General features: G+C 51.2%; 1 protein-coding gene across 1 annotated transcript in view; it reads right to left on the bottom strand.

The window, feature by feature from the left end:
- LOC127926500 (alpha-actinin-1-like) overlaps positions 1-120 on the bottom strand; it is a gene marked incomplete at its 5' end in the record, with an annotated part of 6,597 nt that extends 6,477 nt beyond the window's left edge. Inside the window, one exon of the mRNA XM_052511879.1 lies at positions 31-120. Within this exon, the coding sequence (XP_052367839.1) occupies positions 31-120 (90 nt within the window). The remainder of the gene's footprint in view (positions 1-30) is intronic.
- Between the last annotated feature and the right edge of the window lie 14,880 nt (positions 121-15,000).

The raw sequence follows: 15,000 nt of genomic DNA, 5'->3' as shown, positions 1-15,000 counted from the left end.
AGGAGGACAGAGGAGGGACAGAGTGCTCACGTCACTAGCCAGCTTCTCGTAGTCCTCCATCAGCTGCTCATTCTCCTGGTTGACAGCCAACACCTTGCAGATCCTATTGGCCGTCTCCGCCTGGAGGAGGAACAGGAAGGAATGCGTTCTATCGTCACCATGGGAACTGTTACAGTAGTCAGTGAGTTAGACATGACATGGCTGCATTGCATAATCAAGGAAAAATAATATCTAGATATCTAACTCTCTCTCCTCTACATACTTAACTGTCTATCTAGATATCTAAACCTATCTGTTTATCTATAGATATCTGTCTATCTAGATATCTAAACCTATCTGTATCTCTCTAGATATCTGTCTATCTAGATATCTAAACCTATCTGTATCTCTCTAGATATCTAAACCTATCTATATCTCTCTAGATATCTGTCTATCTAGATATCTAAACCTATCTATATCTCTCTAGATATCTGTCTATCTAGATATCTAAACCTATCTATATCTCTCTAGATATCTGTCTATCTAGATATCTAAACCTATCTATATCTCTCTAGATATCTGTCTATCTAGATATCTAAACCTATCTATATCTCTCTAGATATCTGTCTATCTAGATATCTAAACCTATCTATATCTCTCTAGATATCTGTCGATCTATAGATATCTGTCTATCTAGATATCTAAACCTATCTGTATCTCTCTAGATATCTGTCTATCTAGATATCTAAACCTATCTATATCTCTAGATATCTGTCTATCTAGATATCTAAACCTATTTGTCTATCTATAGATATCTGTCTATCTAGATACAGTGCCTTGCGAAAGTATTAGGCCCCTTGAACTTTGCGACCTTTTGCCACATTTCAGGCTTCAAACATAAAGATATAAAACTGTATTTTTTTGTGAAGAATCAACAACAAGTGGGACACAATCATGAAGTGGAACGACATTTATTGGATATTTCAAACTTTTTTAACAAATCAAAAACGGAAGAATTGGGCGTAAAATTATTCAACCCCTTTACTTTCAGTGCAGCAAACTCTCTCCAGAAGTTCAGTGAGGATCTCTGAATGATCCAATGTTGACCTAAATGACTAATGATGATAAATACAATCCACCTGTGTGTAATCAAGTCTCCGTATAAATGCACCTGCACTGTGCTAGTCTCAGAGGTCCGTTAAAAGCGCAGAGAGCATCATGAAGAACAAGGAACACACCAGGCAGGTCCGAGATACTGTTATGAAGAGGTTTAAAGCCGGATTTGGATACAAAGAGATTTCCCAAGCTTTAAACATCCCAAGGAGCACTGTGCAAGCGATAATATTGAAATGGAAGGAGTATCAGACCACTGCAAATCTACCAAGACCTGGCCGTCCCTCTAAACTTTCAGCTCATACAAGGAAAGACTGATCAGAGATGCAGCCAAGAGGCCCATGATCACTCTGGATGAACTGCAGAGATCTACAGCTGAGGTGGGAGACTCTGTCCATAGGACAACAATCAGTCGTATATTGCACAAATCTGGCCTTTATGGAAGAGTGGCAAGAAGAAAGCCATTTCTTAAAGATATCCATAAAAAGTGTCGTTTAAAGTTTGCCACAAGCCACCTGGGAGACACACCAAACATGTGGAAGAAGGTGCTCTGGTCAGATGAAACCAAAATTGAACTTTTGGCAACAATGCAAAACGTTATGTTTGGCTAAAAAGCAACACAGCTCATCACCCTGAACACACCATCCCCACTGTCAAACATGGTGGTGGCAGCATCATGGTTTGGGCCTGCTTTTTCTTCAGCAGGGACAGGGAAGATGGTTAAAATTGATGGGAAGATGGATGGAGCCAAATACAGGACCATTCTGGAAAGAAAACCTGATGGAGTCTGCAAAAGACCTGAGACTGGGACGGAGATTTGTCTTCCAACAAGACAATGATCCAAAACATAAAGCAAAATCTACAATGGAATGGTTCAAAATAAACATATCCAGGTGTTAGAATGGCCAAGTCAAAGTCTAGACCTGAATCCAATCGAGAATCTGTGGAAAGAACTGAAAACTGCTGTTCTACAAATGCTCTCCATCCAACCTCACTGAGCTCGAGCTGTTTTGCAAGGAGGAATGGAAAAAATGTCAGTCTCTCTAGATGTGCAAAACTGATAGAGACATACCCAAGCAACTTACAGCTGTAGTCGCAGCAAAAAGGTGGCGCTACAAAGCATTAACTTAAGGGGGCTGAATAATTTTGCACGCCCAATTTTTCAGTTTATGATTTGTTAAAAAAGTTTGAAATATCCAATAAATGTCGTTCCACTTCATGATTGTGTCCCACTTGTTGTTGATTCTTCACAAAAAATAGTTTTATATCTTTATGTTTGAAGCCTGAAATGTGGCAAAAGGTCGCAAAGTTCAAGGGGGCCGAATACTTTCTGCAAGGCACTGTATCTCTCTAGATATCTGTCTATCTAGATATCTAAACCTATCTGTCTATCTATAGATATCTGTCTATCTAGATATCTAAACCTATCTATATCTCTCTAGATATCTGTCTATCTAGATATCTAAACCTATCTGTCTATCTATAGATATCTGTCTATCTAGATATCTAAACCTATCTATATCTCTCTAGATATCTGTCTATCTGGATATCTAAACCTATCTGTCTATCTATAGATATGTCTATCTAGATACAGTGCCTTGCGAAGTATTAGGCCCTTGAACTTTGCACCTTTGCCACATTTCATCTAGATATCTAAACAGGGGGAACAGAGGGAACAGAGGGAACAGGGGGGACAGAGGGAACAGGGGGAACAGGGGGAACAGAGGGAACAGGGGGAACAGAGGGAACAGGGGGAACAGAGGGAACAGGGGAAACAGAGGAACAGGAGGGAAAGAGGGAACAGGGGAACAGAGGGAACAGAGGGAACAGGGGGAACAGAGGGAACAGAGGGAACAGGGGGAACAGGGGAACAGAGAGAACAGAGAGAACAGAGGAACAGGGGAACAGAGGAACAGAGAGAACGGGGGAACAGAGAGAACAGGGAGAACAGGGGAACAGAGAGAACAGAGAGAACAGGGGAACAGAGAGAACAGGGGAACAGAGAGAACAGAGGAACAGGGGAACAGAGGAACAGGGGAACAGAGAGAACAGAGAGAACAGAGGGAACAGGGGGAACAGGGGGAACAGAGGGAACAGGGGGAACAGAGGGAACAGGGGGAACAGAGAGAACAGAGGGAACAGGGGGAACAGAGAGAACAGAGGGAACAGGGGGAACAGAGGGAACAGGGGAACAGAGAGAACAGGGGGAACAGGGGAACAGAGAGAACAGAGGGAACAGAGAGAACAGAGAGAACAGAGGAAACAGAGAGAAACAGAGGGAACAGAGGGAACAGAGAAACAGGGGAAACCGGGAAACAGAGAGAAACAGAGAGAACAGAGGGAACAGAGAGAACAGAGGGAACAGAGAGAACAGAGAGAACAGAGAGAACAGAGGAAACAGAGAGAACAGAGGAACAGAGGAACAGAGAGAACAGAGGAACAGAGAGAACAGAGGGAACAGAGGGAACAGAGGGAACAGAGGGAACAGAGAGAACAGAGAGAACAGAGGGAACAGAGAGAACAGAGGGAACAAAGGGAACAGAGAGAACAGAGGGAACAGAGGAACAGGAACAGGGGGAACAGAGGAAACAGAGAGAACAGAGGGAACAGAGAGAACAGAGGAAAGAGGGAACAGAGAGAAACAGAGGAACAAAGGGGAACAGAGGGAACAGAGAGAACAGAGAGAACAGAGAACAGGGAATAGGGGGAACAGAGGGAAACAGAGGAAACAGAGGGAACAGAGGAACAGGGGGAAACAGAGGAACAGAGAGAACAGGGGGAACATAGGAACAGAGGGAACAGGGGAACAGAGGAACAGAGGGAACAGAGGGAACAGAGAGAACAGGGGGAACAGAGGGAACAGAGAGAACAGAGGAACAGAGAGAACAGGGGGAACAGGGGAACAGAGAGAACAGAGGGAACAGAGAGAACAGGGGAACAGAGAGAACAGAGGGAACAGAGAGACAGGGGGAACAGAGAGAACAGAGGGAACAGAGGAACAGGAAACAGAGAGAACAGAGGGAACAGAGGGACAGAGAGAACAGAGGAACAGAGAGAACAGAGAGAACAGAGAGAACAGGGGGAACAGGGGAACAGAGAGAACAGAGGGAACAGAAACAGAGAGAACAGAGGGAACAGAGGAACAGAGAGAACAGGGGAACAGGGGAACAGAGGGAACAGAGGAACAGGGGAACAGAGGGAACAGAGGAACAGAGGGAACAGAGGGAACAGAGAGAACAGGGGAACAGAGGGAACAGAGGGAACAGGGGAACAGAGGGGAACAGAGAGAAACAGAGAAACAGAGGAACAGGGGGAACAGAGGGAAACAGAGGGAACAGAGGGAACAGAGAGAACAGAGGAACAGAGGGAACAGAGAGAACAGAGGAACAGAGGAACAGGGGAACAGAGAGAACAGAGGGAACAGAGAGAACAGAGAGAACAGAGGGAACAGAGGGAACAGAGAGAACAGAGGGAACAGAGAGAACAGAGGGAACAGAGAACAGGGGAACAGGGGGAACAGAGAGAACAGAGGGAACAGGGAGAACAGAGGAACAGAGGGAACAGAGAGAACAGAGGGAACAGAGGAACAGAGGAACAGAGAGAACAGAGGAACAGAGAGAACAGAGGGAACAGAGGGAACAGAGGAACAGAGAGAACAGAGAGAACAGAGAGAACAGAGGAACAGAGGGAACAGAGAGAACAGAGGGAACAGAGAGAACAGAGAGAACAGAGGGAACAGAGGGAACAGAGAGAACAGAGAGAACAGAGAGAACAGAGGGAACAGGGGAACAGAGGGAACAGAGAACAGAGGGAACAGAGAGAACAGAGAGAACAGAGGAACAGAGGGAACAGAGGGAACAGGAGAACAGAGAGAACAGAGGGAACAGAGGAACAAAGGAACAGAGGGAACAGAGGAACAGAGAGAACAGAGGGAACAGGGGGAACAGGGGGAACAGAGGAACAGAGGGAACAGAGAGGAACAGAGGGAACAGAGAGAACAGAGGGAACAGAGGAACAGAGAGAACAGAGGGAACAGAGGGAACAGAGGGAACAGAGAGAACAGAGAGAACAGAGGAAACAGGGGAACAGAGGGAACAGAGGGAACAGAGGGAACAGAGGAACAGGGGAACAGAACAGAGGGAACGAGAGAGAACAGGGAACATAGGGAACAGAGGGAACAGGGGAACAGAGGGAACAGAGGGAACAGAGGAACAGAAGAACAGGGGAACAGAGGGAAACAGAGGAACAGAGGAACAGAGAGAACAGGGGGAACAGGGGGAACAGAGAGAACAGAGGGAACAGAGAGAACAGGGGGAACAGAGAGAACAGAGGAACAGAAGAACAGGGGGAACAGAGAGAACAGAGGGAACAGAGGGGACAGAGAAACAGAGGAACAGAGAGAACAGAGAGAACAGAAGAACAGAGAGAACAGAGAGAACAGGGGAACAGGGGAACAGAGAGAACAGAGGGAACAGAGGGAACAGAGAGAACAGAGGGAACAGAGGGAACAGAGAGAACAGAGAGAACAGAGGGATCAGGGGAACAGAGGGAACAGAGGGAACAGAGGGAACAGGGGGAACAGAGGGAACAGAGGGAACAGAGGGAACAGGGGAACAGAGGGAACAGAGGGAACAGGGGGAACAGAGGAACAGAGGGAACAGGGGGAACAGGGAACAGAGAGAACAGAGGGAACAGGGGAACAGAGGGAACAGAGGGAACAGAGGGAACAGAGGGAACAGAGAGAACAGAGAGAACAGAGGGAACAGAGGAACAGAGGGAACAGAGAGAACAGAGGGAACAGGGGGAACAGAGGAACAGAGGGAACAGAGGGAACAGAGAGAACAGAGGAACAGAGAGAAACAGAGGAACAGAGAGAGAACAGAGGAACAGAGGAACAGAGAGAACATAGGAACAGAGGAACTAGGAGGAGAACAGAGGGAACAGAGAACGGGAACAGGGGGAACAGAGGAACAGAGAGAACAGAGGGAACAGAGGAACAGAGAGAACAGAGGAACAGAGAGAACAGAGGGAACAGAGAGAACAGAGGGAACAGAGAGAACAGAGGGAACAGAGGGAACAGAAGAACAGAGGAACAGAGGGAACAGAGAGAACAGAGGGAAAGAGAACAGAGGGAACAGAGGAAACAGAGAGAACAGAGGAACAGAGGGAACAGAGAGAACAGAGAGAACAGAGGAACAGGGGGAACAGAGGGAACAGAGGGAACAGAGAGAACAGAGGGAACAGAGGGAACAGAGGGAACAGAGGGAACAGAGGGAACAGAGGAGAACAGAGGAACAGAGGAACAGGGGGAACAGGAAAACAGGGAACAGAGGGAACAGAGGGAACAGAGGGAACAGAGGAACAGAGGGAACAGAGGGGAACAGGGGAACAGAGGGAACAGAGAGGAACAGAGGGAAAGGGGAACAGAGGAACAGAGGGAACAGAGAACAGAGGGAACAGGGGGAACAGAGGGAACAGAGGGAACAGAGGGAACAGAGGAACAGAGGGAACAGAGGAACAGAGGGAACACAGAGGAAACAGAGAGAACAGAGGGAACAGAGGAACAGAGGGAACAGGGAGAACAGAGGAACAGAGGAACAGAGGGAAACAGAGGGAACAGGGGAACAGAGGGAACAGAGGAACAGAGGGAACAGGGGAGGGGGAACAGAGGGAACAGAGGAACAGAGGGAAGAGAGGAACAGAGAGAACAGAGGGAACAGAGGAACAGAGGGAACAGGAGAACAGGGGAAACAGAGGGAACAGAGGAACAGAGGAACAGAGGAACAGGGGAACAGGAGGAACAGGGAACAGAGGAACAGAGGAAACAGGGGAACAGAGGGAACAGAGGGAACAGAGGAACAGAGAGAACAGGGGAACATAGGAACAGAGGGAACAGAGGAACAAAGAGAACAGGGGAACAGAGGAACAGAGAGAACAGAGGAACAGAGAGAACAGAGGGAACAGAGGGAACAGAGGGAACAGGGGAACAGGGGAACAGAGGGAACAGAGGGAACAGAGGGAACAGAGGAAACAGAACAGAGGGAACAGAGGGAACAGAGGGAACAGGAGAACAGAGGGAACAGAGGGAACAGAGAGAACAGAGGAACAGGGGAACAGAGGAACAGAGGGAACAGAGGAACAGAGAGAACAGGGGAACAGAGAGGAACAGAGGGAACAGGGGGAACAGGAGGGAACAGAGGGAACAGGGGGAACAGAGGGAACAGAGGGAGAAACAGAGGGAACAGGGGGAACAGAGGGAACATAGAACAGAGGGAACAGAACAGAGGGAACAGAGAACATAGAACAGGGGGAACAGAGGGAACAGAGGAACAGAGGGAAACAGAGAGAACAGGGGGAACAGAGGGAACAGAAAACAGAGGGAACAGAGGGAACAGGGGAACAGAGGAAACATAGGGAACAGAGGAACAGGGGAACAGAGGGAACAGGGGAACAGAGGGAACAGAGGGAACAGGGAACAGAGGGAACAGGGGGAACAGAGGGAACAGAGAACAGCAGTAACAGAGGGAACAGAGGGAACAGAGGAACAGAACAGAGAACAGAGGAACAGAGGGAACAGAGAGAACAGAGGAACAGAGGAACAGAGGGAACAGAGGAACAGAGAGAACAGGGGAACAGGGGGAACAGAGAGAAACAGAGGGAACAGAGAGAACAGGGGAAACAGAGGAACAGCGGAACAGAGAGAACAGAGGAACAGAGGAACAGAGAGAACAGAACAGAGAGAACAGAGAGAACAGGGGGGAACAGGGGAAACAGGGGGAACAGGGGAACAGAGGGAACAGAGGGAGAACAGGGGAGGGACAGATGAACAGGGGGAACACAGAGAACAGAGGGAACAGAACAGGGAACAGAGAGAACAGAGAGAACAGAGAGAACAGAGGGAACAGAGAGAACAGAGAGAACAGAGGAACAGGGGAACAGAGAACAGAGGGAAACAGAGAACAGAGGGAACAGGGGGAACAGAGAGAACAGAGGGAACAGAGAGAACAGGGGGAACAGAGGGAACAGAGGGAACAGAGGGAACAGGAGAACAGAGGGAGAAGAACAGGGGGAACAGGGGAACAGGGGGAACAGAGGGAACAGAGGAACAGAGAGAACAGGGGAACAGAGGAACAGAGAGAACAGAGGGAACAGAGGGAACAGAGGGAACAATGAACAGAACAGAGGAACAGAGGAACAGATGGAACAGAGGAACAGAGAGAGAACAGAGAGAAAACAGGGGAACAGGAGGAACAGAGGGAACAGAGGAACAGAGGGAACAGAGAGAACAGAGGGAACAGAGAGAACAGAGGGGAACAGAGGAACAGAGAGGAACAGGGGAGGGAACAGAGAGAACAGAGGAACAGAGAGAACAGAGGGAACAGAGAGAACAGGGGGAACAGGGGGAACAGAGAGAGAACAGGGGAACAGAGAGAACAGAGGGAACAGAGGGAACAGAGGGAACAGGGAGAGAAGAGGGACAGAGGAACATAGGGAACAGAGGGAACAGGGGAACAGGAGAACAGAGGAAACATAGGAACAGAGGAACAGGGGAGAAGAGGGAACAGAGGAACAGGAACAGGGGGAACAGGGGAACAGGGGAACAGAGGGAACAGGGGGAACAGAGGAACAGAGGGAACAGAGGGAACAGAGGAACAGGGGGAACAGAGGAACAGGGGAACAGGGGGAAACAGGGGGAACAGGGGGAACAGAGGGAACAGGGGAACAGAGGAACAGGGGAACAGAGGGAACAGAGGGAACAGAGAGAACAGAGGGAACAGGGGGAACAGAGGGAACAGAGAGAACGGGGAGAGGAACAGAGGAACAGAGAGAACAGGGGGAACAGGAGGAACAGAGGGAACAGGGAACAGAGGGAAACAGGGGGAACAGAGAGAACAGAGAGAAGGAGGGAACAGAGAGAACAGAGGGAACAGGGGGAACAGAGAGAACAGAGGGAACAGAGGGAACAGAGAGAACGGGGGAACAGAGAGGAACAGAGGAACAGAGGGAACAGGGGAACAGAGAGAACAGAGGAACAGAGGAACAGAGAGAACAGAGAGAACAGGGGGAACAGAGGAACAGAGGGAACAGAGGGAACAGAGGGAACAGGGGAACAGGGGAACAGAGGAACAGAGGAACAGAGGGAACAGAGGGAACAGGGGAACAGAGAGAACAGAGGGAACAGAGGGAACAGAGAACAGAGAGCAGAGGGAACAGAGGGAACAGAGGGAACAGGGGAACAGAGGGAACATAGGAACAGAGGGAACAGAGGGAACAGAGGGAACAGAGGGAACAGAGGAACAGAGGAACAGAGGGAACAGAGGGAACAGAGGGAACAGAGGGAACAGAGGGAACAGAGGGAACATAGGGAACAGAGGGAACAGGGGAACAGGGGAACAGAGGGAACAGAGGGAACAGAGGAACAGGGGAACAGAGGGAATTAGAGGGAACAGAGAGAACAGAGAGAACAGAGGGAACAGGGGGAACAGAGGAACAGAGGGAACAGAGGGAACAGAGAGAACGGGGGAACAGGGGAACAGGGGGAACAGAGGGAACAGAGGGAACAGAGGGAACAGAGAGAACAGGGGGAAAGGGGAACATAGGGAACAGAGGAACAGAAGGATGAGAGAACAGAGAGAACAGAGGGAACAGGGGAACAGAGGGAACAGAGGGAACAGAGGGAACAGAGAGAACAGAGAGAACAGGGGGAACAGAGAGAACAGAGGGAAAGGAGGGAAATAGGAGAACAGAGAGAGACAGAGGGGAACAGAGAGAACAGAGGAACAGAGAGAACAGGGGGAACAGGGGAACAGAGGAACAGAGAGAACAGAGGAACAGAGAGAACAGAGGGAACAGAGATTGAACAGAGGAACAGGAGAACAGAGGAAACATAACAGAGGAACAGAGGGAACAGAGGGAACAGAGAGAACAGAGGGAACAGAGGGAACAGAGAGAACAGGGGGAACAGAGGGAACAGAGGGAACAGGGGAACAGGGGAACAGAGGGAACAGGGGAACAGAGGGAACAGGGGGAACAGAGGAACAGAGGGAACAGAGGGAACAGAGGGAACAGGGGAACAGAGGGAACAGGGGAACAGGGGAACAGAGGAACAGGGGAACAGAGGGAACAGAGAGGGAACAGAGGGAACAGAGGGAACAGAGGGAACAGAGGGAACAGAGGGAACAGAGGGAACAGAGGGAACAGAGAGAACAGAGGGAACAGAGGGAACAGAGGGAACAGAGGGAACAGAGGGAACAGAGGGAACAGAGAGGAACAGAGAGAACAGAGGGAACAGGGAGGGAACAGAGGGAACAGAGAGGGAACAGAGGGAACAGAGGGAACAGAGAGAACAGAGGGAACAGAGGGAACAGAGAGAACAGAGGGAACAGAGGGAACAGAGAGAACAGAGGGAACAGAGGGAACAGAGAGAACAGAGGGAACAGAGGGAACAGAGGGAACAGAGGGAACAGAGGGAACAGAGAGAACAGAGAGAACAGAGGGGAACAGAGGGAACAGAGGGAACAGAGGGAACAGAGGGAACAGAGGGAACAGGGGAACAGAGGGAACAGAGGGAACAGAGGGAACAGAGGAACAGGGGGAACAGAGAGAACAGAGGAACAGAGGGAACAGAGGGAACAGAGGGAACAGGGGAACAGAGGAACAGAGGGAACAGAGAGGGAACAGAGGAACAGAGGGAACAGAGGGAACAGAGGGAACAGAGGAACAGAGGGAACAGAGGGAACAGAGGGAACAGAGGGAACAGAGGGAACAGGGGGAACAGAGGGAACAGAGGGAACAGAGGGAACAGAGGGAACAGAGGGAACAGAGGGAACAGAGGGAACAGAGGGAACAGAGGGAACAGAGAGAACAGAGGGAACAGAGAGAACAGAGAGAACAGAGGGAACAGAGAGAACAGAGGAACAGGGGAACAGAGGGAACAGGGAGAACAGAGGGAACAGAGAGAACAGAGGGAACAGAGGGAACAGAGGGAACAGAGGAACAGAGGGAACAGAGGGAACAGGGGGGAACAGAGGGAACATAGGGAACAGAGGAACAGGGGAACAGAGAGGAACAGAGGGAACAGAGGGAACAGGGAGGAACAGAGGGAACAGAGGGAACAGAGGGAACAGAGAGAACAGGGGAACAGGGGAACAGAACAGAGGAACAGAGGAACAGAGGGAACAGAGGAACAGAACAGAGGAACAGGGGAAACAGAGGGAACAGAGGGAACAGAGGGAACAGAGGGAACAGAGAGAACAGGAGGGAACAGGGGGAACAGAGGGAACAGAGGGAACAGAGGGAACAGAGAGAACAGAGGGAACAGAGGGAACAGAGAGAACAGAGGGAACAGAGGAACAGAGAGAACAGAGGGAACAGAGAGAACAGGGAACAGAGGAACAGAGGGGAACAGAGAGAACAGAGGGAACAGAGAGAACAGAGAGAACAGAGGGAACAGAGGGAACAGGGGGAACAGAGAGAACAGAGGGAACAGGGGGAACAGAGGGAACAGAGGGAACAGAGGGAACAGGGGGAACAGAGGGAACAGAGAGAACAGAGGGAACAGAGGGAACAGGAGGAACAGAGGGAACAGAGGGAACAGAGAGAACAGAGGGAACAGGAGGAACAGAGAGAACAGAGGGAACAGAGGGAACAGAGGGAACAGAGGGAACAGGAGGAACAGGGGGAACAGAGAGAACACAGGGAACAGAGAGAACAGAGAGAACAGAGGGAACAGGGGAACAGAGAGAACAGGGGGAACAGAGAGAACAGGGGAACAGAGGGAACAGGAGGAACAGAGAGAACAGAGAGAACAGAGGAACAGAGGGAACAGAGGGAACAGGGGGAACAGAGAGAACAGAGGGAACAGGAGGAACAGAGAGAACAGGGGGAACAGAGAGAACAGAGGGAACAGAGGGAACAGAGGGAACAGGAGGAACAGAGGGAACAGAGGGAACAGAGAGAACAGGGGGAACAGAGGGAACAGGAGGAACAGAGAGAACAGAGAGAACAGAGAGAACAGAGGGAACAGGGGAACAGAGGGAACAGAGGGAACAGAGGAACAGGGGGAACAGAGGAACAGGGGAACAGAGGAACAGGGGAACAGGGGAACAGGGGGAACAGAGGGAACAGAGGGAACAGAGGGAACAGGGGGAACAGAGAGAACAGGGGAACAGAGGGAACAGAGGGAACAGGGGGAACAGGGGGAACAGAGGGAACAGAGGGAACAGAGGGAACAGGGGGAACAGAGGGAACAGGGGAACAGAGGGAACAGAGGAACAGGGGAACAGAGAGAACAGAGGGAACAGAGGGAACAGAGGGAACAGAGGGAACAGGGGAACAGAGGGAACAGGGGAACAGAGGAACAGAGGGAACAGGGGAACAGAGAGAACAGGGGGAACAGAGGGAACAGAGGGAACAGAGGGAACAGAGAGAACAGGGGGAACAGAGGGAACAGAGGGAACAGAGGGAACAGAGGGAACAGGGGAACAGAGAGAACAGGGGGAACAGAGAGAACAGGGGGACAGAGGGAACAGGGGGAACGGGGGAACAGAGAGAACAGAGAGAACAGAGGGAACAGGGGGAACAGAGGGAACAGAGGGAACAGAGGGAACAGAGGGAACAGGGGGAACAGAGGGAACAGGGGAACAGAGGGAACAGGAGGAACAGAGGGAACGGGGGAACAGGAGGAACAGAGGGAACAGGGGGAACAGAGGGAACAGGGGAACAGAGGGAACAGAGGGAACAGAGGGAACAGGGGAACAGAGGGAACAGAGAGAACAGAGGAACAGAGGGAACAGAGAGAACAGAGAGAACAGAGGGAACAGAGGGAACAGAGGGAACAGAGAGAACAGGGGAACAGAGGGAACAGGGGAACAGAGGGAACAGGGGAACAGAGAGAACAGAGAGAACAGAGGGAACAGGGGGAACAGGGGAACAGAGGGAACAGGGGAACAGGGGGAACAGGAGAGAACAGAGGGAACAGGGGAACAGGGGAACAGAGGGAACAGGGGAACAGAGGGAACAGAGGGAACAGAGGGAACAGAGGGAACCGGGGGAACAGAGAGAACAGGGGGAACAGGGGGAACAGAGGGAACAGGGGAACAGAGGGAACAGAGGGAACAGAGGGGAACAGAGGGAACAGAGAGAACAGAGGGAACAGGGGAACAGAGGGAACAGAGAGAACAGGGGAACAGGGGGAACAGAGGGAACAGAGAGAACAGGGGAACAGAGGAACAGAGAGAACAGAGAGAACAGAGGAACAGGGGAACGGGGGAACAGAGGGAACAGAGGGAACAGAGGGAACAGAGGGAACAGAGAGAACAGGGGGAACAGAGGGAACAGAGGAACAGGGGGAACAGAGGGAACAGAGAGAACAGGGGGAACAGAGGGAACAGAGGGAACAGGGGAACAGAGGGAACAGAGGGAACAGAGGGAACAGGGGGAACAGGGGAACAGAGGGAACAGAGGGAACAGAGGGAACAGAGGGAACAGAGGGAACAGAGGGAACAGGGGGAACAGAGGGAACAGGGGGAACAGAGGGAACAGAGAGAACAGAGAGAACAGAGGGAACAGGAGGAACAGAGGAACAGAGGGAACAGGGGGAACAGAGGAACAGAGGGAACAGAGGGAACAAAGGGAACAGAGAGAACAGAGGGAACAGAGGGAACAGAAGGAACAGAGGGAACAGAGGGAACAGAGAGAACAGAGGGAACAGAGGGAACAGAGGGAACAGAGGGAACAGAGAGAACAGGGGAACAGAGGGAACAGAGGGAACAGGGGGAACAGAGGGAACAGGGGGAACAGAGGGAACAGGAGGAACAGAGGAACAGAGGAACAGAGGGAACAGGGGAACAGAGGGAACAGGGGAACAGAACAGAGGAACAGGGGGAACAGAGGGAACAGGGGAACAGAGGAACAGGAGGAACAGAGGGAACAGAGCAGGGGAACAGAGGGAACAGGGGAACAGAGGGAACAGAGGGAACAGAGGGAACAGAGGGAACAGGAGGAACAGAGGGAACAGGGGGAACAGGGGAACAGAGGGAACAGAGGGAACAGAGGGAACAGAGGGAACAGGGGGAACAGAGGGAACAGGGGGAACAGAGGGAACAGAGGGAACAGGGGAACAGAGGAACAGGGGAACAGAGGGAACAGGGGAACAGAGGGAACAGAGGGAACAGAGGAACAGGGGAACAGAGGGAACAGGGGGAACAGAGGGAACAGAGGAGGAACAGAGGGAACAGGGGGAACAGAGGGAACAGAGGAACAGGGGGAACAGAGGGAACAGAGGGAACAGGGGGAACAGAGGGAACAGGGGGAACAGAGGGAACAGGGGGAACAGGAGGAACAGAGGGAACAGGGGAACAGAGGGAACAGAGGAACAGGGGGAACAGGGGGAACAGAGGGAACAGAGGGAACAGGGGGAACAGGGGAACAGAGGAACAGAGGGAACAGAGGGAACAGAGGGAACAGAGAGAACAGAGGGAACAGAGGGAACAGAGGGAACAGAGAGAACAGGGGAACAGGGGAACAGAGGAACAGAGGGAACAGAGAGAACAGAGAGAACAGAGGGAACAGAGGGAACAGGGGAACAGAGGGAACAGGGGAACGGGGAACAGAGAGAACAGAGAGAACAGAGGAACAGGGGGAACAGGGGGAACAGAGGGAACAGAGGGAACAGAGGGAACCAGGGGAACAGAGAGGAACAGAGGGAACAGGGGGAACAGAGGGAACAGAGGGAACAGGGGGAACAGGGGGAACAGAGGGAACAGAGGGAACAGAGGGAACAGGGGAACAGAGGGAACAGAGAGAACAGAGGGAACAGAGAGAACAGGGGAACAGGGGAACAGAGGGAACAGAGAGAACAGAGGGAACAGAGGGAACAGAGAGAACAGGGGGAACAGAGGGAACAGA

Source organism: Oncorhynchus keta, unplaced genomic scaffold, assembly GCF_023373465.1.
Source record: "Oncorhynchus keta strain PuntledgeMale-10-30-2019 unplaced genomic scaffold, Oket_V2 Un_contig_7654_pilon_pilon, whole genome shotgun sequence".
Lineage (NCBI taxonomy): Eukaryota > Metazoa > Chordata > Actinopteri > Salmoniformes > Salmonidae > Oncorhynchus > Oncorhynchus keta.
The sequence above is the reverse complement of the archived record's forward strand: the minus strand, read 5'-3'. Positions and strand labels throughout refer to the sequence as shown.